The sequence below is a fragment of the Alosa pseudoharengus genome, unplaced genomic scaffold (assembly GCF_046254945.1).
Source record: "Alosa pseudoharengus isolate Yale_2024_CS ecotype anadromous, Long Island Sound unplaced genomic scaffold, YU_APseudo_1.1 YU_APseudo_1.1_scf_2, whole genome shotgun sequence".
Lineage (NCBI taxonomy): Eukaryota > Metazoa > Chordata > Actinopteri > Clupeiformes > Clupeidae > Alosa > Alosa pseudoharengus.
In genome coordinates, this window is record NW_027468663.1 from 13,865,991 (window position 1) to 13,893,785 (window position 27,795).

Below are 27,795 nucleotides of genomic sequence, written 5' to 3' on the forward strand. Positions count from 1 at the left end.
AGATTTGTTTTTTTCTTCAATAACACTACATTTGACCAAAAATTGGGGGGGGAAAGAGACTGTCGTGGATAGGCCAACTGACAGTCATGACAAATGGTGTATATTTTACTCCAATGTTCATTCAGTCACTTTATGTAACACATGGTAAATTACAGCAGGTTCATTGTCTCATGGCATTACAAAAATCACACAAGTACAAGACTCAACTGGTCTGAAATGCCCCCTAAGGATCTAACAGGCTATTAATCATTTGTCCTTTTTCACCTGCTGGAGAGTTACATGTCCGTACAGTCCTTTCTTGAAGACTTTCAAAGGGTGTGATGATTTGAAAACATATTGTGTCCATTTTAACATAGTGTTCATTTCTCACCTGGCATATTGTTCCCCCATGATCAGTAGTAATGTGGTAGTAAGGTGACCTTCAGACCTCAGGATATATCATAAGCTTGGGTATTCCTTTGTAGGGTAAAGTTTCTCTACTTGGCTTCGGTAGTAACAAGAGAGAGGTAGGTATATTCCGTTTGTGGTTTCTTGTAGTAAAACCAATAAAGACCGTCTTCGTTTTATCACACAAGATGCAAAGATCAGAGCATCCGGGGATACCTAGATTTATGAAATGAATATTCAGAGCGGTAGAAACATTAGTTCGATGGAGGGAGCAAAACAAGGGGAAGATTTTATTCATCGAAACAACCTCTTTTTTTTCGAAACAGCCAGGAGTGTCAAGCAAATGTGATTTTATTTCAAGCAATCTTCCAAATAACCGACATAAAGCATTCAGACCTTTGGTTGTGTTTTTACTGATGTACACTTCAGACACACAAGTAAATACTCAATGCAACATTCATACTTACTCGACTAAACTTTGTATCTTAGCATCCAACTCAGGGGGTAGTGTCTTGTGCCAAACATGTCACAAGGCTGCGTCGCTCTTATAGAGACTTGTGGAGGGGGGCGTGACTGCTGCTAATCTCAGAGAGACTCGGGTTCCTGGATAATAATAGCCGCTGGTAGTGAGTGTGCTCTTGCCCTATTTGGCTTGCATGTCCGTCGCATCATTTCTCAGACTTGACGGGGTGGACTTTTGAGTGCTGACCCGAGCTTGCTGTCAGGTGTCCTGTGTCCTGTGGCACAACATTTGATCCACGTCAGAGTTTCTTGCTGATGTCTTGGGAATGCAAAGAATGTATAAGCTTCTGTATTAAGACAAGAAACTAAGAAAGAAATTGGCTTAATATCTGCCAGCACATTGATTTATTGGGTGATAATTCTGTACTAAGTTAAATCTAATCTAATCTAATGAAACAGTAGTGTTAAATCAAGTGTGTGTGTGTGTGTGTGGTAGGGACAACGACAGATCGAGATTTCAAATTAGAGTGGTTGTGATGTAAATCATGTGGCAAGATGGGCACAGAGAGTGAGACATTGAGGGTTTTTTTTGTACTTGTGTGAGGAGAAAAGGATCATTGAGGGGGCAAAAGGCTGAAAGTCTCACTGAGCAGGGAATGCCCCCCCCCCCTAAACACACTGTAAGTTGTTAACATTCTCAAATGTCTGTCCAGGTCTTGACTCAGCTACCCAGAGGATACACCCCAGCCACCTGTGAATCACTAAGGTGCTTATTAAATTATAGAGAGCTAACTCATTTAGACTAAGTGAACTGAGAGAGAATTTTATTCCCATGTAGCAATTTCCTTAGAAAATTATGACCACACCAATGTGACATATATAGTAGGCAAAAACTCCTTTCTAAATTGAGCTTTGTATTGCAGAGATTTGAAAATGCCCATCGTATACATTCATCTGTCATTACTTTTGTTTTATTGATTGACACCATTTTACTACCCATAATTAAATCAACTCATTGAAAAGTCCCTAAAAGCAGAATGGCAGGATAGTGCCATCTTCTGGCTGACCTTGATAATCATGAGGTACATAATGGGTCTTTATACAGTGACACAGACAGGACCAACATCAGTGTTTCAGTGTCCATGTCCAAAAATAATTAATGACTCATATTTGCTTTGTTTTGAAGGTGAAATGGCCAGGTTTGATTGGCTAACTAGGCTATCGCCAAGGGTGAGGTGAGGTGACATTTTGACAGAGACCCCGAGCATACACACACGAGCATACATGCACGTGCTCAACACTTTTTACTGAAGAGGTGTTATAAACTGTATTTGCTTATGGCACCTACAAATTAAACTGTATGTGGCTGCACTGAAGCAAATAAATGCTGACCTATTAAACTTCGCTAAGGTTCAGTAACCACCTCTTCAAAGCCATGCAAAGTGTGTTAGGACAGGAAACAGACTCTTTTCAAACTATGTCTGGCGATCAGGATGAAGGAAACCTCTCTCACTCCAAAGGCATTTTTCAACAGTGAGGGAACAGTCCCCCCTACTGGATTACCTGGCACAGTCTGAGTATATCAGTCCTCTGGGTTTAAGGCAAGTCTTTCGCCAGCACAAGCAAACCTCTCCTTCCTTGAGGTTTGGCTCGCAGCGTCCCCTCGCGGGTCAGGGTGAGAGCACCCAGGCTCTGGTGGCTTTCGACCGGTTTTCAGACAAACCAGAAACGTGGGCTGGAAGGCCACAGAAATCCACCTGAGGACAGGTCCCCCTGTCATCCAGCTCCTTTGTCTGCTACACCACTGCTCATGTTAGCCCACCACATGATGTAAAGTTAGTCTGATGAATGAGAGAAAAATGTTGACATAGACAATAGCAGTATCCCGTTGGAAGAGTATCTCCCACAACCCACTTCAATAATCAAGGCAACATGTTGTGCTCTGTCTGCTTGCACAAGGTGATGTGTCAGACGTCTGAAACTGAGACTCTCTCTCTCTCTCTGTCTCTCTCCAGGATACTCCTCTCTTCCAGTCTCTTCCAGTTCTCCCTGAGAAACAGGCTGAGATGTGCTTCTCGGATAACATCAGTGTGCTTCAGTTCAGATCAGTCCAGATCAGTTTGAGAAAGTTCTTGTTTTGACGGTTAGCCTATTCCAACATCTCAGCAGACTGAGGAAGCCTCAGTTCCATTGAGCTGAACAAACAGTTGCAGTTCACTGAAATCCTCTTCAGAAAACCTGGACTAATTATGTAGTAAACTCTTGGAAGTCTTACAGGCAGTCGAAAAGCTGGAGGAAGAAAGCCGTTTTTGTTTCCATCATGAAAACACAAGCCATTTAATAAATATAAGGAAGTCTGCTGAATGTTTCTTCTTTGCTAATTTCCTGCAGTGCGTCACATTCTTGTATTCTGAAGAGATATCTTGCTCCATGGTATACAGCTAGCCCATATTTGCTGTGTTTCAGTGGATTTAATCAAATCTAAATAAACATCCGTAAAGACATCCTCTGGCTATTACAGTTTTTTACAACTGTTTACACACATTTTCAAAACTCTGTGTCTATTTTTCAAAACTCCACACACAAAACCAACAATTGCTCACACAAAATGCAAAATGCCTCAAATCTCCAGCAAAATGACACACAACATTCAAAATGTCATAAACACATCTTTAAATCAAACATTTGCCTCACATTGCAAACACTTTTGTCATAATATGACATTTTGGATACATCATGTACACACTGTTGCTCAAAACCTAAAGCTCTTCTGTCTTAGGCTTTCTATATGTATTTCCATACAAGAGTGAAAGTTACGATATCAACAAAGAGAAGTGAAATACACAGTAAAAATGCAAGCAATATTGAAACCAAAAATAGTGATTTTTCCCAAATAATTTGTTGCGAATACAGTATTATACAGCAAGAAAAAAAGCAAAGAAGAATACAGTGACCACCAGATGTACATGGAGTTTTGAAAACACTGATTTTTTCCCCCAAAGACAAGTGTGTGTGTGTGTGTGTTTGTGTGTGTGTGTGTGTGTGTGGGGGGGGGGGGGGGGGGGGGTCGTGTACAGTATGTATTCATAGGCCTATAGACCCTTTCAACTGCAGAAACAAACAATTCTACAGTAAGCGTTCCTAAGGCATTTCTGGAGGCACAGAAAAATGTATTGAGCTAATGGTACTGTAATATAGGGACAAACAAAAATAAAGTAAAAAGACAAATTTTACAATTTTTTGTAGAACATTACTGTAAGCTAAAGTCCGATTACTGTAATTTTCAAAGTATCTGCATTGGTTCTGAATATTTCAACCGTAAATCCTCTAGGAGCAGATTGAAAGGGTCCATACATCTATTCATAGACCTATACTAAGGCAATGATTGGATGGTGTTCAGTAAAGTAAAGAGTGTTTACAGATGTGAGGAGAAAGAGTGAAGCACTGGTGATTTAGTGTGGCATTTTGAAGGATTGTGTTTGAAGAACGAAATCAAGTTACTTCCTGTTAGATTTTTGTGTGTTAGGTAGAAAATTGTGTGTGGTGTTTTGCAAAATGTGTTTTAGTCAATTGAAAACTGAGTCAAACACTGAGAATTAGTGTATGGTTTTGCAGATTTGGTGTGGGGTTATGATGTTTAGAAAACATGTTTAGAAAATTGTGTGACAAGAAAAGATTTAGTGTGTAAGCAGCAGTTGAAAAAAACTGTAAGTAAAGCTCAATAGCCAAAGCTGCTGATACAGCACAATGCCAGTCTGATGGCACAGAATGACACAAATGATTTAGGGTTGTGTGCTAAGCATTGCTAGTCACTCAAATATGACTGCACTAAATGGTTTCCCAGTCAAGAGTAACCCAGAGTGTAATATTTGTTGACTAACTTTGACAAACCATGCATGCTTTACATACCTTTGATATATCACCAGAGCATCAGATTATCTCCCCTCATGGAACCATATAAGAATTTAAAAAGGGTGTCACATGCATATTCCAGAGCTAGGAGTTTACTCATAGCTGTAGGTCTGGTTTAGTTCCTGTGCGATAGAATGGCGTGTTACATAAAAACATCTGTCTGTAAGCACCTATTAAGAAATTCACCAGTAGCCTATTTCAAGATTTAATTCGTACCACGTTCATGCCTTGAACAACATCCCTATCATAGTGTTCTGGGTAGATTTAACTCATGTAGTCATTTTACTCATGTAGCCTACGGTTGAGTTGAATTATTCAACTATTCATTCAGGAAACCTCACAAATATCATATAATGTTGTTGAAATGTTCACAGTTTCTGTTACACAAGTTTGTATAGACAGTTTTACGTTTTGTGTAAGGCTGAAATAACCAATGAGTTAAGCCTTGCTCTGTGCATGCGTAAGTAAACTGGCTCAGTTTGATAAATTTACGCACGGAACCAGTCTGCCTCCTTTCACGTTGTCAGAGTTACAGAAGGTTATGCGGGCTACGCAAGGAAGCAGACTGTTTGAGTACGTCGCAATCTCTCTCTGACAAAAGGATATGACCTACAGAATGATCGTAATATAGTCTAATTAAGAATATTAAATATTTTTATCAGCTCTCTCCAAAATGTCAAAATTCGTAACGCTGCTTGCGTACGTCCTGTACGGCTTAGTTCAAGTTATCATTGCACAGCAGCAGCAATCACGGGATAGATCGGGTCAGTGGAGGCAAAGGATCCAGTGGCAAAACAATGGACAGGTATATAGTTTGTTTAGCACTGGTTCCGAGTATCAGCCACCTGTGCAGGCAAGGGCGCAGTCCAGGGTGTTCCTGAGTTCCCGAAACGATGCCAGCCGACTCTCTTCCTCTGGAAGAACACAAAGAGCCGGGTCAGGAGCAACAAGTGCTGGGCGACAAACCAGAGAACAAGCGAACTATTTATCAAGCCCAGGGGCTAATGTTCCAGGGAGGGAGAGTAGGCAAAATATGCTTGCAGCAAACAGCCGTGTGCCTGGAGCCAGAATTCAAACGGTGCCATCTCAAAGACAAGCGCTCACGGGTCCTCCAGGGGCGCGCCGTTATGTACCAGAGTACACGTACAGGACAAATTTCAGCACCCATGGGATACTGCCTGACTTTTCAGGTAGCGGTGTGCCCAGGCGTGGAGGTAACCCCGCCGTCGAAGATAACAGTGCGAGAGGGACATCTCATTCAGGCGCTGTCGATAATCAAGAAACTGCATTCCTGCACGCAGAATCCGTTCCTGTTGCATTGGAGGATCCAAACTCTTTCTCAAACCCAGAATCGACCCCCCAGAGATTCCAAGGGCCGAACGCAAACAGGGAGGAATTGCCAGTCGACGAGACGGCTATCACCGAGGACATGGTCAATGATGATCCCCGGAACCCTCTGAAAAACCATAGAAATAATATTTTTTACAATGCGCATCCTTCCAGAACATCACCCAGAACGCGCCGTCCGCCGCCTGGGACGGGATACGGCACCCGATATTTCCACAATGGTACGATAGAACACTCCGGGCCTTTTCCAGCTATATTGTACTATATATATATTGTATGCGTAATGAAATACATGGTTGGTTTGGTTGGTGTAATCTAGGGTAAGTCACTGTGTTCTATCCTTAGGTCTTCCGGACCTTGTACCTGACCCGTACTCCATCCAGGCAGGTACATATATTCAGCGTGTGCAGATGTATGCGCTCCGGTGCGCTGCAGAAGAGAGCTGTTTGTCACGGTAAGATTGTCTTCTTTCACTTTCATCTTTAACATTAAAAGGGGCCTGTAATTAGCTATTTTGCTTTTTTTCTTTCTCTGACCTCATCCGACCATTCTCGATAAACTTGTCCTCTTCCAACAAAACTCGCTGGTTTTTACGCGTGAAAAATCCAAAAAAGTCTGTCTTTGTAAATGTTAGTTTGCTAATATAAGGAATAGTTTGATTGTTTGATGTTTATGGTGGAGGTGATGATAACGATGGTGATGGTGATGCCCCATTTCTAGGTCGGCATATAGACCAAGTGTGAGGGACATAGACTACAGGGTGCTGCTGCGCTTCCCACAGCGAGTGAGAAACCGAGGAACAGCAGATTTCCTTCCAGTGAAGCCCAGACACCAGTGGGAATGGCACAGCTGCCATCAGTGAGTAATACTAGCTTCCTCTGTGGGTTTCACACTTACCTAAAACGACAACTTAACCAACGCTGAGGTAGTTCACACAGATGCTGTGTGGATAGGATTGGACTGAGATTAATGGAAGCAGTCAAGTTGATATTAAAATGTGAAAGGAGTTATTATTATTATTCTTTTTATTATTATTATTATTATTATTATTACAAATACATAAGAGTGAGTATTAATTATGATAATGAATCATAATATTAAGTTAGTAATACATTTCTCTCTCTCCCACCCTCACCCCCTTTTTTTTCTTAGGCACTATCATAGCATGGATGCATTCAGTAACTATGATCTCCTGGATGCACTAGGCAGGAAAGTGGCGGAGGGACACAAAGCCAGCTTCTGTCTGGAGGATACAGGCTGTGACTCTGGCTTCCGCCGGCGGTATGCCTGCACCACACACACACAGGTAACAAGGTAACACAGAAACACACACACATGCACACGCGCGCGCACACACACACACACACACACACACAGCAGTACAGCAGTTACTGTTTCAAACATTTGAATAAATGGTTGATCTTGACCCTTGACCCAAAGCAAGATACTTAAGGAGCTATTAACCGTCTTCATTTAACAGATCATTTTATCCAAAACAATGTAAGCCACAGTTACTGTAATATTAACATTTTACCTGTGGGCCTGTTGAGAATCAAGACCTCCTGGTGTTGTTGCCACTTTGATCTACCATTTTAGCTCCAGGGCAATGGAACAGAGCTGTCTTGAGAACTGTGTAATGACTCCGGCACCTTGTTCTGTGTGCCACAGGGATTGAGTCCTGGTTGCTACGACACGTACGCTGCTAACATTGACTGCCAGTGGATTGATATTACTGACGTTCCACCGGGGAGCTACGTTCTCAAGGTAACACAACTATCTGTTTTATGTCAGTAGTCAGAGACGTAGATGTCAGTACAGATAATGACCACTCGTGTGAAGGACCATCAGTTTTTGTATTTGTGTGGTTGTGAATGCCAGTGGAATGCCACTGCATTTGTTAAAAGAATGATGAACATGTGTTCTGGGCCTTTTTCCAGCATCTTTTTCTTGAGCATGTGAGCTCAACAGTACATCTCACACATATATTCTTTGTTTGTAGGTCACAGTCAACCCCAATTTTCTAGTGCAGGAGTCAGATTTTTCCAACAACGTGGTGAGATGTGATATTATATATTCCGGCTCTCACGTACAGACACGAAACTGCCGAATTACCAGGTAGGACCACTACTGACATTGCAGAACATGCTGACTATAAGAAAACAGTGGTCTTCTCATGACAATGACTGATTTAACTTCTGTTCACCTCACAGGAGCTAGACAATCTGGAGGAGACAGAGTTGAGCTCAGCTGCTAGGAACAAATGGTTCCTGGAGGCTTTGCTGGTGAGATATATATATATTGTTATAGCTCCTGTTTTGATTTGTCCATTAGGACTTTGGAACTGCCAATTTTGAGGCACCACCATTTTTATGAGTGTTTTTAATAGGAGTGCTTTCAGCCTAAACTTGACACACGACCATGAACGAACAAAAAGTTTTCCATAAATAATGTTTGCACCATAGGTTACTGCAGTGCAGCATACATTCTGTAATTTTCTTGCCAAGGAAAAAAATGAAATTATGGAATATAATTTGCTTTTATAACAAGGAAATGTCCTTACACGAGGGTGCAAATGCAATGTGTTAGCAAATAAGCTTGTTTGTCTTTTGTTAATTGCCCGTCATAATTGCTTGAATATGTATTTATTTCTCTTATGTATTTTTAATACTGAATGGATTATTTTTAATTTATGTATGATATGAAACACAATGACAGCCTCAATTGTTGCATTTGGTATAAAACTTAATTATTATGAAGTGAATTTAATATTTTCCTATAAACCACTTGGCGATAATAAAAACAGTAACATAGAAAATAAATTCTATTCATTACCAATGTCACATGTAAGGATAACAGCATAGTCTTATCTCATATAATTACACAAACTAATGTAATAATTACATTTTCAATTCAATTTAAGATGTACTGTAATGTTTCGAGGCTCTGGATTCTCACTGGATAAGTTGTATTTTGCCATATTCTTTTGTTTTGCTTGCAGTCAATAAACACTATATGAGGTTTACATAGTTACCAACAATCTCATCTGATTCTGTTACAGTACATATTCCCAGATTTTTGTAGCACTGTACGTTTCCAATATCTGTGGCTTTCCTGTGCTCTACGAGGTGCCTGCTCGGTAGAGTGAGTTCCGTCCAGTGAAGTTCAACAGGACGTGTAAATGAACCAAAAATGGACACAAAGCTGGCACGGTTCAGCCAAAGATGTGTTTTTCCTGGACTCTCTGATTTCCTGGACATTCTGGGTCTGCAGTGGTCTTCGGATGTGATGCTCACTTGTCTTGTAAATTCAGGGTCAGTTCTTGCTTACGTGCACCCATCTGTAACTGAGAGGAGATACTTTAATCTGTTAATTATGCAGTAATTCAGTTATAACCATTTGCCTACATAGTGACAATTAGTAACATGTATATACAGTAAACATGGAGAAAACATCCAAGGTCACGACAGAAGATGTCTATACAGTCATTCCTCATGGGCTGGAAGAGCTACACATCTTAGTTGAGTATATGAACAGACAAAGCAATTGATATTACTGCACTGTGATCGAATGTTTTAACTGTTGATACAGACTCTGCAATGAGTTAGCTAATTTAGGTAGTCATTTAGATAGTCATTAATCTGTTTAGATAGTCATTAATCTGTTTAGATAGTCATTAATCTGTCAGGATAGAGCACAGAAGGAGATGTGGATGGGGTGAACTTAACACACACACACACACATACAGGCACAGACATAGACACTCTCACGAATACACACATACACACATACCACATACACAGTTATAGTTATAATCACAGACATCCTATTCCATACATTCAGCATCTCTAGAGTGTCTGCATTTTGTGGCGGCTGAGTCAAGCTGGGTGCGGTCGGGTGGTGGTGTGTGTGTGTGTGTGTGTGTGTGTGGGGGGGGGGGGCGGTGCTGTCCGGGTTCCTGAGGTTCCCTTTCAGTCACGGCACATAAAGAGCTAGCGGCGCGGCCGGCGTGTTTGCTGACACGGCCCTGTGAAGGGGAGAGCTCGGGGGACTCGCTGTGAGCCTCGCTGTGTCTGTCTCAGAGCCAGCTGCCAGAAGAAGCATGAATAAGCTCTTTCTCTCTGTCTGTCCGTCTCTCTCTCTCTCTCTCTCTCTCTCTCTCTCTGTCTCTCCGTCTCTCTCTCTCTCTCTCTCTCTCTCTCTCTCTCTCTCTGTCTCTCTGTCTCTCTGTCTTTCTCTCTCCGTCTCTCTCTCTCTCTCTCTCTCTCTCTCTCTCTCTCTCTCTCTCTGTCCAATCCCTCCCTTTGTCTCTCACTCTTTCTCTGTTTATTTTTATGACCCCCCCCTCTCTGTGTCTCTGACCCCCCCCCCTCTCTTTTTCTCTGTGTCTAGGTTAATAGGAATCTGCTTGTTAAGAGACATGCAGTCAGACAGAGAGAGAAAGAGAGAATGGTCTTTATGCACCTGTAGATCTCAGCTGCACTGTTTTCCTGGTTTGCAAAGATATACGTGAAATACGTGCCCATAAAATTCGTAAGAATGACATATCTCATAAGGGCATGCTCCTGGTATTTCAGGCTTGACGTCAACCTGCACCCCCATTTCGAAAAACAGTGGATGCAGAATAACATTTAAAGCATTTGAGTCTGTTGGCTGGCCAAGCTACTCAGAGAGAAAAGAAATGGATGAAGCTGAGACTTGCTCTGCTTTTAGGGACGTTTGCACGTGTGTGTGTGTGTGTATGCATGTGAGCGTGTTTATATATGTGTGTGTGTGTGTGTGTGTGTGTGTATTGAGGGGTAAAGCCAACCAGTTGATGAGAGGTGAAAATGAGTGTCAAACGTAAACCCAAACAGTTTACACTGGACGTGGCCTAGGTGCATCCCTGCCAGAATAGATTCGGTGTGTTATTCAAGGTGTCTGGAAAATCCCCTTCCTCTCCACTCTACTCCATTCTTGTCTGTCTCGGAATTTCGCTCCAATATTTGCCTCGGGTGACGCTCCCAGCAGAAGGTCCATCTCCCCCCGAGGTGTTTATGGGAAATGTGGCCCTCCAGAGCCAAGAGCTAATTCACTGTCTCCCCCGCCAGGCAGGCAGGGTCAACAGAAACTATGCTGAAAATGGCCAACGACATTACATGACATTGGACTGACCAATGCAAGTCCTGGATGCAAGAGGAATTTTTTCTTGAAGACAGAAAGAACGTAAGGGGTTGGAGGAGATACTGAAACTTTTTAGATGGTGCTTTCTCTTTCGCTCTCTCTCTTAAACACACACACACACACACACACACACACACACACACACACACACACACAGAGCAAACGTCACACATTAGAGAGGGGTGGCTGTTTGTTCAGCTGGGGAGAATGTAGATAGAGTCTCAACTCAGGCATCTGGAGCGAGCCTGTCACTGTCTCTGAGAAGTCACAATGGGACAGAGCACAAGCGCCAGCCAGCCCGTGACTTATACTAATCACTTTAGACAAATCATAACATTTACTTAACCTCTCCAGCCAGCCCGTCACTTATACTAATCACTTTAGACAAATCATAACATTCACTTAACCTCTCCAGCCAGCCCGTCACTTATACTAATCACTTTAGACAAATCATAACATTCACTTAACCTCTCCAGCCAGCCCGTGACTTATACTAATCACTTTAGACAAATCATAACATTCACTTAACCTCTCCAGCCAGCCCGTCACTTATACTAATCACTTTAGACAAATCATAACATTCACTTAACCTCTCCAGCCAGCCCGTGACTTATACTAATCACTTTAGACAAATCATAACATTTACTTAACCTCTCCAGCCAGCCCGTGACCAGCCCGTGACTTATACTAATCACTTTAGACAAATCATAACATTCACTTAACCTCTCCAGCCAGCCCGTCACTTATACTAATCACTTTAGACAAATCATAACATTCACTTAACCTCTCCAGCCAGCCCGTGACTTATACTAATCACTTTAGACAAATCATAACATTTACTTAACCTCTCCAGCCAGCCCGTGACTTATACTAATCACTTTAGACAAATCATAACATTCACTTAACCTCTCCTGCTCAGGCGCCAATAAGCAACACACACTCTGGAGTAGATGACAGAGACTTAACCACAATCGGAATCAGTCAGTTTTAATGACTGAATACAGTCACATATATAAGGAATGTGGTTCCGGCAGTTGATGTCACTCTAGCCTAGACAATATATAGGCAATAGACAATATAGAGACAATGCACATTTGTAAACATAACCAGCACGAACATGGAAATCAGTTATGTTTTGTTTTGCATAGTACTCAGGTATGTCTGTATCCTGCTTTTTGCATTCAATCGATGTGATTTCATGTCTGAATTTGTGACGAGTAATTCAGCTGTCATGTTATGAGTTTGACTGATGTTCAAAACTCTGCCAACTGGAGCTTTCACTGCCTCCCGGTGTCATATGGAAAAGAATGGCCTGGCTGCACAGGGCTGCAGTGCAGAGTGACCAGCTTGGATCTGTTATCCAGTGTATTTGGACAGGAGTCTGTTTAGACTGCAAATTCTGGCTTCATGAGCATATGTGTGTGTGTGTGTGTGTGTGTGTGTGTGTGTGTGTGTGTGTGTGTGTGTGTGTGTGTGTGTGTGTGGTGTGTGGCATGTGTCTATGTATTTATGTGTGCGTGTGCATGTGGTGTGTGCCATGTGTCTGTGTATTTGTGTGTGTGTGTGGTGTATGGTGTGTGTGTGTGTGTGTGTGTGTGTGTGTGTGTGTGTGTGTGTGTGTGTGTGTGTGTGTGTGTGTGTGTGTGCATGTGTGCGTAGCGTGTTTGTGTGTGTGTGTGTGTGTGTGTGTGTGTGTGTGTGTGTGTGTGTGTGTGTGTGTGTGCGTATGTGTGCGTGTGTGTGTGTGTATGTGTGTGTGTGTGTGTGTGTGTGTGTGTGTGTGTGTGTGCATGTGTGCGTATGTGTGTGTGTGTGTATGTGTGTGTGTGTGTGTGTGTGTGTGTGTGTGTGTGTGTGTATGTGTGTGTGTGTGTGTGTGTATGTGCATGCACGCCATGGTGCAGTAGTGAAGTCATGGGATGTCCTTTGGCGAGAGCTCTCGCACGCCTGGCTTATTTGACGGGCCGCTTGCTTGAGCGACGCTTGCAGAGCAGCTAAAAAACGTGCAGCGGAGCCAAGGGCTGCAGTTGGCCGGACACTTTAGGCAGCGACCAGAGAAATTCCACAGGCGCTGTGTCACAGAGCAGGAATTAGGAAAGGCATTGGGTTCAACTATAGCACTGCAGACAGTATGCCAGTCGCCCCTCCTGTCCCCCAGCCCTACTGCAGAGAACTTCCAGACATACAATGTACATCAGCAGACATATATGTTAATGTACAGTCTACCTTAGACACCCACAGACACCACATAGACTGCAATATAAAGGCCAGCCTGCACCATTACATACACCTCTACAGATAAATGGCTCCATAAATCACCGCAAAGACACCTCTGCTGATGTTTGGTACAGTTTTAACATTCACAGACAGTTTGCGTAGCATACAGAGCAGTATAAACACTGCTCCCGTGTGAGAAATCAAATCTACTGAGTATGTATAAACAGCAGAGCCTGTGGCTGTGGCCTGAGCTTTTCCTGGGCATGGTCCATGCATTGCTTTATGGTTCAAGTAGCTGTGTAAGCTACTGTAACTTTTATTACAACAGAATGGGGATTAACTTCAGGCCCTGATATATGTAGGTCTGAGTTACCATGAAAAGCCACAGTGGTTATAAACAACCTTTTCTTCTAAATCTTATACCCATTTTTCTTCCCCTTATTTACAATTGCATTGTCAGTGAAAGATGCACAATAGATAGATCGATAGTCCAGGAGTATATTGTTGAGAAATTTGCTTTTGCAGTCTGTACAAAGCCTCACATTCAGTATATTACAGTAATAAATGGAAGAAATGGCTGATCATCATTTCAGCTTCTGACTTTCTTGTGCTCCATTTGATCCACAAATTCGGTGCTTTTGCACAAGGCAGACAAATATGTGTGCGCCACTCTCTTGCCCGTGTCGTAAATCGTGGCGCGCAGCTTCCTGGGCGGTGTGCGTGGCGGGCACTCTGATGTGGCCGCTGATGCGCTGTCGGGGGATAGCGAAGATTGGCCGGGGCCTGGGCGGCGGTCACAAGCTCCAGCCCAGGAAGGATATTTACCTGCTTTTCCCTGTCACTCGCATGACAGAGTGAGAATATTTAGTGTAGGTGAGAATGACATCAGCTGGAGAAAACACATATGCCATTGCCTTCTCCCTTCGCTCTATGGAGCAAGGACACAGCTGTACTCTGCAGACTACGGCTATGACTGACTGTCATAATGGCTATTTGTGTCCAGGCACCACCAAACATCCATCAACTTAATTGGAGTTTTGTGTGTGTTTGTGGTTGTGTGAATGGGTGTGTGTGTGTGGGGGGGGTGTCTGTGTGTGTGTGTGTGTGTGTGTGTGTGTGTGTGTGTGTGTGTGTGTGTGTGTGTGTGTGTGTGTGTGTGTGTGTGTGTGTGTGTGTCTGTGTTTGTGTCTGTGTCTGTGTCTGTGTCTGTGTGTCTGTGTCTGTGTGTGTGTGTGTGTGTGTATGTGTGTGTGTGTGTGTGTGTGCTTTTCAATGTTCCTGCCTTTGTGACGTGTTTGTGTGTTTATTTTGTTTATTTGGGGTAAATTCTTGGCGAGAGCACCAGGTAAATCCTAATGAGTACTTTTCCGGCAAAAATCACTGGGACATTAAAACACATAAACAACTTTTACCTTGTGCTTTGGGTGTGGGGAGGTGGAAGTTTGTGTGTGTGTGTGTGTGTGTGTGTGTGTGTGTGTGTGTGTGTGTGTGTGTGTGTGTGTGTGTGTGTGTGTGTGTGTGTGTGTGTAGGGGGGTGGTGGCAGGCCTGTCTGTTCTTTGTGGATTGATCCAAGAAGGCCCATGTTTAGAGGGGCTTCTGCATAGGCTGTCAGTGTAACTCTTAGCACACCCTTGTCATTCAACAAGGGAGCGGTCGGGGGTGGGGTGGTGGAGATGACGGGTGGAGTAGAGGGGTGGAGGGGAGGGGTGGAGGGGAGCTCAGAACCTGGATCTCGGTATTTTTCTCTCCCTCTACTCCACCTCTCTCCTCCCTCCCTCCATAACAAACAACTGTCTACCCACATCCTCTCTTCTCGGGTAAGAAACACGCACCTATTCTTAGCCAAACTTTAGAGAGGTTATGGCACTGAGCGGTGTGCGTGTGTGTGGGGGGGGGTAGGAGGAGAAGGAGGGAGATAGAGACAAAGAGGACTGAGAGAGGGGAAGAGCTGTAAGGACAGAGAAAAAGAGGGAGGGAGAGAGAGAGAGAGATAGTAAAAAAGAAGTAGAATCCTCTGTGTTTTTGGAAGGGTGGTACACACACATGCATAGAGAGAGAGTGGTAGTGAGAGAGAGAGAGAGAGAGAGAGAGAGAGAGAGAGAGAGAGAGAGAGAGAGAGGAGAGAGTAAGAGAACAGGGTGGGACGGGTGTACGTTGTACTTGTTAAAATAAGAGTTTTGTGTTGTTTTTGGTTCTGTTTCTGTCTGACATACCATCACCACTTGTTCTCGCCTTTACTAAGGGTGGGGCAGCTGCACAGAGCAATCCGTCTGTCTGAACACAGGAAAACACAGAGACAGACAAGGATGACCAGGGAAAGAAAGAGAGGGAGAGAGAGAGAGAGAAAGAAAGAGAGAGAGAGAGAGAGAGAGAGAGAGAGAGAGAGAGAGAGAGAGAGAGAGAGAGAGAGAGGCATGGGGCATTGGGGTCGTGCTGGGTGCCACCCCAACTCCCCGACTTCCTGACTCACAGTGAAGCCTGGCATACACTTATGTCCAGCCCAGGCATATTTTCTTATTCACAGACCAAACGAACGCTTTGAGTCTGTGTAATAGTGCGGTCATACTGTGCATTTTAATAATCTGCATGCTGTCTATCTCACCTTGTTGCCACCGCACTCTGTACCAGTCGAGAAACAGAAACGCAGGCTATGTGCCAACTCCAACCCTTACATTCAGTCATTTGGGGTAATCGTGGTGCCATGTCTACATACATGTTGTTACATATTTTAGCACAACCCTTTAAACTGACTTACAGAAAAATTAGGGTATGTTTTTCTATTCAGGTTGAGTGTTCCTCTGGTATCGAACCCGTGACCTTGGAGTTATTAGCACCTTGATTGGCCAGGACGAATTCTCAGAGCACTATGGTAACACAAGAACACTTAATTTCTGTTACCACAACAGCACTGTGAACCGTACTGTCTGCTGTAACCAAATCCAGAGTTTTGTCACTGGCAGCTAACTGTAACATATGAGTCACTCTTTGGCCAGTGCTTTTCAGACATGCTCAACTTTCAGGGCCAGAGTTCCTGTCCAGTAAAGTCATTAACTTAATAAATACAGTAGAATTGAGTTATGCTGCTTAGACATACATGCTAATTAAAATATTAGTTTAGGTTGAAATGTTGACAGTAGAATTACAGTAAATTGCTTCAACATAACATTGACATTGGCTATTGTATAATACCTCATTCAGTCTACAACTCAATGACACTTTCTGTCAATGGACATATGTTAATAATTGCGTTGGTTTTATAACACTAACGTCTTGGCAATGAGAAGGTTCTGTCAAAGAAATATGCACAACTACAATATTCTGGAATTCATCATGCTTCACAGGTTTAGGTGAGACACTCTGCATATCTTTCATCTGTAGCGTCTCTCCCAATGCTGTGTAAAAGTGTTGGCTTGTAAGTCATTTTGTCTAAATAAAGGTCAAAGGTAGACCTCAGCGCGGTGGACTTGGCCTTGGCTAAGATGGTTAGCAGCTGTTTATAACTTGCTAGAAGCCGTTCTCCACGTTGCCTGTTAGTCTTTGACCATGGCCTGGGTACGTGTGATCTGGGACTTCAGGCTATAGCTGCTAAGCTAGCTGGTCATCTAGACTTACAGTAAAATGCTGTAAAAGAGAATTTGCAGCTTGCATGCCAAGTTTGAGGCTATAGCAGCTATCATCTCACAAAGAGAAGACATTTCTCTGTCAAAAGTCCTGTGCAGATGCAGAACAATTGCCGCTCACTCATCTCTTCAGAAGTATATTAATTCACCTTACTTTACTATACTTGAGTCATAGTTTGGAGCCAGAATAATGAAGTTTTCTCAGGGCATCTTAGAGTATGTTTTCTTAGAGCATATACATTTCAAAAGCTTACAATCTCAATCTCAATATTATCACCAGCAGAATGTATGTCGAGATGGCCATGTGGTTCTAGATGGGGTGGTGGTAGCAAAGTGGCTAAGGAGCTGGGCTAACATTCAGTAGCCTGAAAAGTTGTGGGTTCAATTCCTGGCTTTCACTGTTGTGCCCTTGAGCAAGGCTCTTAACCCTGAGTTGCTCTGGGGAGAATGGCCCTTGTAATATAATTGACATATGAAGAATTTGGTTCCAAAACGCTTGGTTCCAGATAGAGGTAGACTTACCGTACCATTAAAACCTTTTTTTACAGGTTTTTGACATTGTGTGTCTGTGTGTGTGTGTCTGTGTGGGTGTGTGTTTGCGTATATGTGTGTCTGTGTGGGTGTGTGTTTGCGTATATATGTGTGTGTGTGTGTGTGTGTGTGTGTGTGTTTATGTGTGTGTTTATGTGTGTGTGTGTGTGTGTGTGTTAGGGGCAGCGGGCTGGGGGGCTGCTGAGAGAGCAGTGGGGAATATCTCAGACAAGACTTAAATAAACAGAGACACAGACACTGCCAGCACAGGGGCCAGAGGCATGATGGTGAGCAGTGGGGCAGGGGGTGAAGAGGGGGGCAACTCTGGGATACATATGAGCAATCCTGACGGCAAGGGAGTGAGAAGCACATTGAACCTCTCTCTGTGAATCTGCTTGCTATTCAGAGCAGCCACATGCACTGAATGACAAGTGAATTCCTGGATAAATTAGAACCAATAATGTTTTAATAAACTAATGCAATCAATGTTTTATTTATGAAATGTTTCAGAGATGGAAATATATTTTAATGAAATCACAGGAAGAGCGGCTGATTTGATTTGGAGTGTTTGAGCTGGAGTGTGGAAAATGTATCAGGGCAGACTGCATCCTGTCTTCATCTTGAAGCTATTAAAAGACTCACTTCCAAGAAAACAAAATCCTTTTTTCCCCCTCAAATGAATTCTTTGTCTTTGCTCTGACTAACTCTTTTCTGCTGTGTCTTTAGAAGTAGATACTGAAATCTGAGAGTGAAGTTTATTCATGTAATTGTCTTAAGCATTAAATTACTCCTCTCAGACCACTAAATCTTATCTTAACTGTTCCACTTTGACATCTCTGTCTTTTCCCCCCCAAGAACAATATAGACCCGCAGACACATTTGTCCAGGATTGCTGAATTTGGCTCCTGGTGGGTGCAACAGTGCCCTCGCCTGGTGGCAATTAGAATTGAGTGAGACACTGAAACAACAGGAAGACCAGTTACAACTCTTTTATCTCAGGATTAAGTGCTTTGGCTACAGTTCCAACACATTATTTGTGTAATAGCTTTTGTATGAAAACACCAATCCAAAAGTGGATAGATTATCGCCATTCCTCACAGTTTATATATCCCCTCAGAAGAGTGAAGTTTGAGGCGTGTGCTCACACCAGATAAGGTGACATTAGCCAGGAGGTCACTGGCCAAGCATAGCAGAGCTTATTTGAAAATATCAGAGCAGCAAAAATACAGACACTTTTTCATCAATACAGGATTACTTTGTGCCTAAGAGAGGATTTGTTTTCTTTTTCAAATCCTGAAACTCAGAGAGTTCTCAGATGTTTCTTTGGTAATATTTGCATGTCCATCCTCAGTCTGAGGTAACTAGAAATGTGTGTGGACACACACATACACACACACATATGCATGTATCACAGACATACACAACTCTCTGAAACACACACACACACACACACACAGCATGGCACAGAAACGTACAAAGAACACACACACACACACACACACACACACACACACACACACACACACACACACACACAGGACAAGCGCCTGTGCTCAGTAAGTGTCCCCTTGAGGAGTTGTAGTTGAGCTTGACTGAATGAACACTGGGGAGAGTTGGAGTCTGCCAGTGCATTGCAGGATGTTCCGGAGTGTTCCATTCCTTTGGAAATGCCTCCCCCTTCAGGCTGCGTGCCTCCTCCAGCACTCAGCACTCCCCCAGCCTGTCTCTCTTCATGTCTCCCACTCTCTCCCCCTCTTTGGCCTCAATACCTGTTACAAAACAGACATTTTCCAGCAGTGAGCATAGATCTGCCTTTGGAGCAGTGTTCACATTTGCTCTAGTAATGGTGATTCTTATTATATTACAGCCGTGTACACGTCTTAGTGATAGGAGGATTATGAGAAGTGTAGCAGGAACAATGACTTACTAGCACCTATGATCTATTATGAAGGAAAAGTGACATTTGCCAGTTCTAAAATGTGCCATAATACTAAATAAATACATAAAAATATATATTTATATAAATAATAAATTAATATTTTTTTATTAGAATAAAAATAAAAACAGTTTATTATTTCCACCTCTATAACTAACAGTAGAGGTTCCTGTAATACGTGCAGTACCTGTGTAAGTGGGTTCAAATTAAAGCTTTCTATCACATGCCTCTTGCATTACCCTGGAGATAGTCTGTAAGTGATTATGTTGAGGGCACAGAGTGAATCTTAGTTTTTGAGAAATTGCTCTGGGAAAAGTACATTGCTCTTGGACTAAGTTATAACTGATACAAGTTATGGTGTATAGCCTGCCAGACACCTAAACCAATTCTCAATTGAGAATTGAGAAAGATTTCTCTAATTTAAAATAAAGATTGCAAACACTTACAGTACATATATGATATCATACCGATTATTTGCCTCCACTGAGATTTAATCACGGATTGAATTAAATGAGCATGTGTGAAGGTGTGCTTTGTAAAAGTCCAAGTGTATGTAAGTGTAAGCACAGTATATGTATTCTGAAGCCTACTGTGCTAGTATAAACAATGCAGAAAATTACCTGCCCTCTTGTTTTCCCAGACTGGATTAATATCCATATAATGCCTTTTATTCATATACCTTTTATTCATATAATGTCTTTTTTCATATAGCTTTTATTCATATAATGCCTTTTTGACCATGCTCCTATGAAGGATTTTTCAGAATACATATACTTATACTTAAGCTTAAACATACACTTGGACTTTTAGAAAGCACATCTTATAAAATGTTTTTTGGTAAAAACCTGTGAAATCAGTCAATGTAAACTTGCACCATATCAGCTGGATTGAATGTGACTGCTTGGGAAGAGAGCAGATCTTACATCTGGCAGATGTCTTTCAGAGAGGGCGTTTTATTGGTGCACCTGGTTATGCTACAGAGGAGTTAGCTTAAGTGAGGCTGACAAAAGGCTCAGCAGTAATTTCCTGTGGTTCTTGCACCAATGCCATCAGTTTTTATCACATGTATGTTTTTCAGACAGAAGATACTGTGATCGGTTACAACAGCTGAGTTGGAGTGTGTTTGGTGCCCAAACTAGGTAAGAGTGGCACTCTTGAATGACCCCTTGACCCCACCATACCCCACACACACACACACACACACACACACACACACACACACACACACACACACACTGCCCCCTATCCCTAACGCATTGTTAACCTGAGGCCAGAGACAGCTTGCTTGGGGGATGGGACATTACCCCCCCAAAAGTAGCCATTTATATTATGCACAGGAAGATATGAGAGGCCTTTTGGCAGTTTGGGACTTTGAAGGAATCCACAGACTTGGGGAGGGGATCAAACAACCCAGCCCACCCCCTCACGTGGCTACTCCCCTTAATAACTCATCAAAAAAGCACTCAGACTCATTTTCAGAGTGTATTGCCGAACAATCACATTCTTCCAGTCCACTTGTATATGGAAGAGTCCAAATGGCAACGAAGCAACAGGTCAAATATCTGAACAATGCTCGTACCTCAAATCCAAAAAAGCCACAGGCACTCTATCCCACCCCTCCAAATTCTCAGAACGCTTCCTCTCTCTCTCTGCCTCCCTCCCCCTCCTCTTCCTTCTTCCTTCCTTCCTTCCTTCCTTCCTCCTCTCCTTTCTTCCATCTGTCGTTTGCTTGGCCCAGCCCAATGACGGATATGGGTGTCATTGTGTGGGAACTCTCAATGAATCTGGCTGGCGCCTGCCTAACGAGTGGCGCAGCGCGTAGTAATTAACCCGTCACTGTGGTTACCAGTTGGCCACCAGACGAGCACTGGCCTCGGCCGCCGTCGCGGTCATCACAGCACCCTACCCATCCGCAACACAGGAGATTAATGTGTAAACATGGCCGACGTCCAAAACACTCTCTGGCTGTGAGGCTGATAAAGGCTCTGAGCTTGTTGGTGCAGTTAAGAATCACTTCAGAATCAGTCCTAATTGTTGTTGTCTTTCCATCTTTCCCTCTCTCTCGCTCTCTCTCTTGGTCTTTGTTAAAAACGCTCAATCTGTCTGACGCAGTTTCCCTTCCTCTGCTCCTGAAATAATCAGCGAGAGTGCTTATGTTTTTATGCGACCATTACAAATACAATATGAGCTGGCCTTGTTCAGTCTGGCTTTCCGCCGAGAGGTTTATAATTAAAACCATACTGAGCACTTGGCTCCGGCAAGAAAAATAGACTGCACTTCCACATAGTCTTCACTAGAGGGCCATTCAACCTGGGCGCACACACAGAACCCCCACCACAAAAGGAAGGAGAGGCTATTGTTGCACCAGTTGCACTCTGAATCCTTGTTCTGACAGTTTGCTCTGTTTATTTATTTGTATTAAAAAGTAAAACTCACTCGACAACACATGTGAATCATAATCGGAAGATAATCTCAGATTGACACAGATTAGATAGAAACACACTGGGCTCCTAACATCTTGATGGTGACTAAGAGAGTGAGTCATGGGACTTGAGAATGCTCCTTGAGAATGCTCCTATCCACGGTGAGTGTCGTAACAGGGCGCTGTGTTGGAGCACAATACCTTCAGCCAGAGCACTTTTGCACATTTACAAAACGATTCCCAGAAACATGATTCATCCCCACCCCACTTTACAGCTTCCCAGAAAACGCAGTGAATGACCAGCGATGTTGTGTTTTGGTATTTTGAAACAGGACCTGTTATTGTAACATATGTGGCTGCTCCCTCCCTTTCAGGCCAAACACATACCCTCACACCCACACAAACCTCGATCAAAACTCAGCCACTAAGCATGCCACTGTTGCAACAACACTATTTCAGGGAAACACATAAGTTCAGGAGTTTGCCCTCTGGTGTTTACTAATCTAGCCAATGTGCACAGTTATGCAAACCAAATGAGATGCTGACATAGGGCAAATTGCTATTTACATGGACGCCTATCCCTCAATGATTAGACACATAAACTGTATAGTTTATGACATCAGCACACAGGCATTTGACTACATTTCTCTGTCATGGCCATAATGACACATAATGGCATTGTGGTGTGTGAGCGTCAACATGCATACTGGCAGGATAAATGATCTGACTGGAGCATTAGAGACTCCAGTTCTGGATTAGCTCAGGCCCAGAGTCCCTTTCTATCAGGACAGGAGTGGCACAACCTACAGCACAGTGACTTGGCTGTTCATTTGTGTCATGAGATGTGTACTGAACATAGCATAACATGTGTGATCACAATCAAAGCTCCCACCACTAGGACCCGCTCCTCCCCAGCAGGTCTAGTCAATAAGGGGCATTGTGGAGGATACCCAGGCTCCTGCGGGCCCTCATTCCAGCCTTAATCTGATTAGCGCTCATCAGATGCTACTCATCTCCAGCACTAGTGAGATCTGGGGCTGCTGCTCCCAGGGAACAGTGAGGGATCAGGGCCACAGCTGGCCCGCATCTGGCTCAGTGGATGCCCAATCAGGGCCATATGGGGTCCAGAGAGACAAGGCTCTCTCTCTCTCTCTCTCTCTCTCTCTCTCTCTCTCTCTCTCTCTCTGTTTCTCTCTCTCTCTCTTCTCTGTTTCTCTGTCTCTGTCACTGGAGCTGAGGAGAGGGGAGTCCCCAGGGTCTGGACTATGCATGACTAACTTACCACGAGAGGAGTCGCACATCAATGCAGGCCACATCTGATCTGACAAATGAAGAGTGACTGAAAAAGTCCTGAAGTGAAATGTGTTTTGAATAGCTTCGCTAAGGGAAAAACTTCCATACCAAGTTGGGAAACATCCTTTTGTCCAACTTTTAGAGTGCTTGTTTCTCAATGAGGAGAGAGTACAATTGCACAAGAAACCTCCGATAAGTAATTTCTGTGGGTCACGACATGTATTTAAAAGCTCATCAGAGATAAGATTGCAACATTCCCCCTTTCTCTGTGGAAGTACGTAAGAGGATTTGAAACTTAATGTTCCTGGCCTGAGAGTAATGAGAACACAACATCCTATTATTTTAGCACAGCAGATTAGTTTAACTCCTGCCCAGTTAAAGGTCCCGTTCGGGATTCTACTCTAGTACATGTTAAGTCAAATTCCTTTTTTGCCTGTTTTGTGTTGCTACCTACCCATTTCATGGTACCAATTTGATTGGGCTATTGATCAAATATCTTAACGGTTCATCAGAATCATGGCCCGCACCTCCATGGAGCCACTGCCCCTTCCCTCTATACTCACCCTAAGTAGCCCAGACACGTGGCCGGCTGGGCCGTTCCTCTCCAAGTAAGCCGCATAGTCGTGTTTATGGCAACCAGGTGGGAGACTCCATCTCCGGAGCATTCCTTGCACAGACCCCCCAACCCCACCTCCACCTCACATGGCCGTGGAGAGCTGCCTGCCCTTCCCTGCATGGGCAGTAGTCCGCAGGGCGTTCATGGACACATCCGAGTCCTCGTGGAGGGTCTCCACCCGCCCGTTGTGGTTGGGGTAGGGTGGAGACTTGTGGCCCTTGACAGAGGTGGTGGCGGCGCCGTTGGCAATCAGCGAGCTGGACGGAGACGACAACTCTATCCGCCGCCTCTGGGCGTCTTTGACCCGGTCCCGGGGCGGGCGAGGGGCCAAGCAGCTGCCGTTCATTTTACTCTGGTCCTTGGCGGCCTCGTGGCCCGGGATCAGGGCCGCGGCCCGGGGCAGGTGGCCAGCAGTGGTGTGCCCTCGCCGTGTGACAGAAGGGTGGCAGGTGGAGGGCTTGGAGGTGGGGGTGGGGGTAGTAGGTGTGTGGTGGCCGTTGGTGCCCAGCGGCTGCTGCTGCTGCTGTTTCTGCTCCTGTGACCTGTGAGCGCCTGCCGGCCTGTGGACGAGGGCCTTCACCTCGTGATAGACAGTATGCTGCTGAAGCACGGGCTCATGGGAAGTCCGTCTGCCTGGCTCGTCTTCGTCGATGTCAATGCTAGAGGTCAAGACGTCAATCTGCTGCACAACCTGAACAGAAAGAGAAAGAAACTCATTCCTGAGACTCAATCCTGTTTTTTTGGGGTACAGTGTTTTCCAGATTGTGTGTGTTTATAAACAAAGCATCATCTCTGTGTTAGGCATATTGTATAACACTTCTATCCTGAAGATTAAAGCTACAATATGCAGTTTCAAGGGAATTACATCACTGCTCCTACTAGGGCTGGGCCAGAGGTGAAGATGTGCCTGCAGTCAATGTAAATCCTATCTCAGGCTGATAGGACTGTAATGGGAATTTTTCACTATGTCATCATGTTAAAAATGGATGATGTGGGCCTTGGCTCCAGACAGAAAAATAACCCTGCATGATCAACCTCTGGCTTAATGCCAAAAAAGCGGATTAGGCTGATCCTGAACCTGTAATCATACCAACAAACCTAAATAATGGGAAACAACAGTATTTAGAGTGCAGCGTTTAGCTTTACCTTTTGTAGGTTTTAGTCTACATTTACTTTAGCTAAATTATGGCTACGGCGCAGTTTTCTTTAAATGTGAAAGACTGAGAAAGTCTATGTATTCAAACACTGCTGCTGTTCATTAATGCTTTAAAACACCATGAAGCCACCTCCACCACCTCCTCCTCACCTCCTTCATCTCCAGGTGAACCTGCTTCAGGCCTCCTAGCACCTCCTCCAGGTCGCCCACCACCCTCCGGATCTGCTCCCTCACATTCCCCTGACTCTGGTGTTGACCCACCGCTCCAGACATACTCTCCTTCTCCATCTTCTTCTCCTTACGACCGTCTAGCTCGGGCTCTATCCTCTGAGGCCCGTTCGCGCTCTTAAGCCGACAGGAAGCGAGTTCCTCCTGGTAGGACCCTCGTAGCTTTGCCGGGGGAACCTCGGTGGCGAAGAAGGTCCTTGGGCCCGGGGTGGGCCCGTTAAAGTTCCCGTGCTCAGGGCTCGTCTGCCTGCTGAGTCTCTGGTGCTCGCGGCCGTATGAGAGCACGGGGCTGAGGGCTGGATGGTGCTGCCCGTTGTACCCGCACACAGGGTCCACAGCTATGAGGTCAGGCCTGTGTGCGTCCCTCCAGTAGTGGTCTCGTAGGCACTCCCAGCAGGGTTCCCCCAGGCCGCCGTGGACGACCGCCCTGTGCCTCGGATGAGCCCTGATCTCCGCTGATGGCTGGTGCGGCACGTGGCTGGTGCTGGGGGGTTGTCCCTCGGGCGAGTAGCAGCATGGAGGTCGTGGCAGCGGCGACAGCGGTGGCGGGGGCAGAGGTGTCCTCTCCCACTCTGGCCAGACGTCCCTCGGGCAGGCGCAGCGCTCCCGGCACGGCTCCACCGCCGGCCAGTTCCACAGCGGAGGCGGGGAGTAGCATGGGCCCCACTCCCGCGGGAAGCCTGGCGTGTGGTCCCCCAGCACAGAGCAGTGGTCCGGCCCTAGGTAAAAGTCCACTCTTCTCGACGTGTTCTTGGGCGGGATATGGCCTCCGTTGACGCCGTTCCTCTCCGGCCCTCCCTCCCGGCTCCCCCTCCCCCTCCTCCTCTGTGAAGGGAACGGCCGTCTGGCACGGGGCCCCTCCAGCGCGGCTACTCCCTCCTCTTCCTCCGGCGAGGCCCTCGCGCGGGGCCCAGAGCGGAACTCGGGCGCCAGGGCAGCAGGGGCCGTGGCCGAGGGCCTATCGCGGGCGCAGAGGTGACAGTAGCAGTGCGGATCGGCCACGGCAGGAGGCCGCCGGACTACGTAGCCGGGTCCTGGACCCCGTGCTGCTGCGGACACGTCCGAGGTGGGGGAGAGCATGCTGGTGGGAGTCCGCAGGCCACTTTGACTCAGGAGGTGAGCGGCAGGAGGAGGAGCAGGAGGAGTAGGAGCCGGAGTAGCAGCGTCGGCGGCGGCGGCAGCTTCCTCCTCTCTCCAGCTCCCCGCGCTCCTGGCCCATTCACACGGCCTGTTTTTCTCATCCACCCCTCGGCTTCCACTCCCCCCCCCTTCTTTCTGCTTGTTTTCCTTCACTCTCTTTCCCCCTCTCTCTCCTTCCCTCTAACCTCCCTCTCACATTCACCTCCCCCTTCTTCCTTTTTCTATCCTTTTCTTTTGTTTTCTTTTTTCCACCCTTCTTCTCTCCCGCTCCCTGCTGCCGTTGTTGTTGGACTTTAATGACTTCTCTCTCTCTCTCTCTCTCTCAGTGCCTGTTGCCTGTTCTCCTACTATGGGCCTCCCTCCACCTCTCTCTCACTCCCCCCCTCTCCCCCCTCTCCCCACCTCTCACTCATTCTTTTTTTGTCGCTCATTCTCTGCCTCAGAAGTCCCCCCCCCCCCCTCAGTATCCCTCCTTTTCGCTTTCCCCCTCCTCCCCTCTTTTCCTTCTCTACCTCTCCTGTCGCTCTGTTTCCTCCTCTTCCGCGGTGCTCACGCTTCTTTTCCCAGCTTTTCCTGCTCGACCCTCACAACAGGAATTCTCTGGCTTTCTTGCCGAGTCGCTCTCCACTGAAAAAGTCGCTCCACTTCTCTTCGGGAGGGTAGATCCAGGGTGTGTGTAGGATCGCGGCGAGTGGCTGCGTATGCATCTGAGTGCGGCTCTCTGCCCTCTCTCTCTTTCTCTCTCTCTCTCTCTCTCTCACTCTCTCATTCTCTCTCTCTTTCTCTGTCCGTTGGCTCCCAGCTCTTGTTTCCCCTTTGCAAAAGCTCTGGCACTCTTCAATTAAACACTGCCCAGGAATCTACAGCCGAGACAGCGGACGAGGAGGTGGGGTTTCAGGCAGGACCTAACATGAGCGAGCGAGCGAGTGAGCAAGAGAGGGAGGGAGAGAGGGAGGTAGTGAGAGAGCAGAGAGCCGGAGGAACGGGGAGAAAAGAGGAGGAGGAGGAGAACGAGGGGCGTGAAGGGGGGCGAGGCAAACTCCTCATGGGAAGGAGGAGGGGAGGAGTGGGACCGGGAGGGGGAGTGGGTTTCAAAATAACTTCTCTCGCTTCAACTGTCTGTGAGTAACTGTGCTTGAGAGACTTAGAGTGTGCCTGGGTGATACTGCACTGTTTGGGCAGTGAGTCTGTGTGTGTGTGTGTGTGTGTGTGTGTGTGTGTGTGTGTGTGTGTTTGTGTGTGTGTGTGTGTGTGTGTGTGTGTGTGTGTGTGTGTGTGTGTGAGAGAGAGAGAGAGAGAGAGAGAGAGAGACTCTCACTCACTATCTTCATCTCTTTCTCTCTCTCTCACACACACACACACACACA

At 45.3% G+C, this 27,795-nt stretch overlaps 2 protein-coding genes across 3 annotated transcripts; one reads left to right on the forward strand and one right to left on the reverse strand.

The window, feature by feature from the left end:
- The first annotated feature begins 5,265 nt into the window (after positions 1-5,265).
- loxl5b (lysyl oxidase-like 5b) lies at positions 5,266-9,138 on the forward strand. Its single transcript, XM_076293816.1, has 7 exons — positions 5,266-6,329; positions 6,454-6,562; positions 6,829-6,966; positions 7,261-7,414; positions 7,777-7,872; positions 8,108-8,223; positions 8,319-9,138. Exons 1-7 carry the CDS (start codon positions 5,435-5,437, stop codon positions 8,323-8,325), a joined length of 1,515 nt encoding a protein of 504 aa, XP_076149931.1. The 5' UTR covers positions 5,266-5,434; the 3' UTR covers positions 8,326-9,138.
- Positions 9,139-9,357: 219 nt separating this feature from the next.
- On the reverse strand, positions 9,358-26,806 carry LOC143133885 (uncharacterized). 2 transcript variants are annotated; one of them, XM_076293815.1, is made up of 3 exons: positions 25,211-26,806; positions 23,852-24,595; positions 9,358-9,451 (listed from the first exon to the last, which is right to left on the reverse strand). In XM_076293815.1, exons 1-2 carry the CDS (start codon positions 26,366-26,368, stop codon positions 23,987-23,989), a joined length of 1,767 nt encoding a protein of 588 aa, XP_076149930.1. In that variant the 5' UTR covers positions 26,369-26,806; the 3' UTR covers positions 9,358-9,451; positions 23,852-23,986. The 2 variants fall into 2 exon arrangements, with proteins under 2 accessions (XP_076149930.1, XP_076149929.1); XM_076293814.1 differs by lacking the exon at positions 9,358-9,451 and adding an exon at positions 18,613-19,406.
- Positions 26,807-27,795: the final 989 nt, after the last annotated feature.

Bases quoted from the DNA above. Each gene is read 5' to 3' on its own strand.
- loxl5b (XM_076293816.1), top strand. From the start codon at position 5,435: ATGTCAAAATTCGTAACGCTGCTTGCGTACGTCCTGTACGGCTTAGTT. The intron at 6,330-6,453 runs GTACGATAGAAC...TTCTATCCTTAG, and splicing joins CACCCGATATTTCCACAATG to GTCTTCCGGACCTTGTACCT. The intron at 6,967-7,260 runs GTGAGTAATACT...TTTTTTTCTTAG, and splicing joins GAATGGCACAGCTGCCATCA to GCACTATCATAGCATGGATG.
- LOC143133885 (XM_076293815.1), bottom strand. From the start codon at position 26,368: ATGCTCTCCCCCACCTCGGACGTGTCCGCAGCAGCACGGGGTCCAGGA. The intron at 24,596-25,210 runs GTGAGGAGGAGG...CTTTCTGTTCAG, and splicing joins TTCACCTGGAGATGAAGGAG to GTTGTGCAGCAGATTGACGT.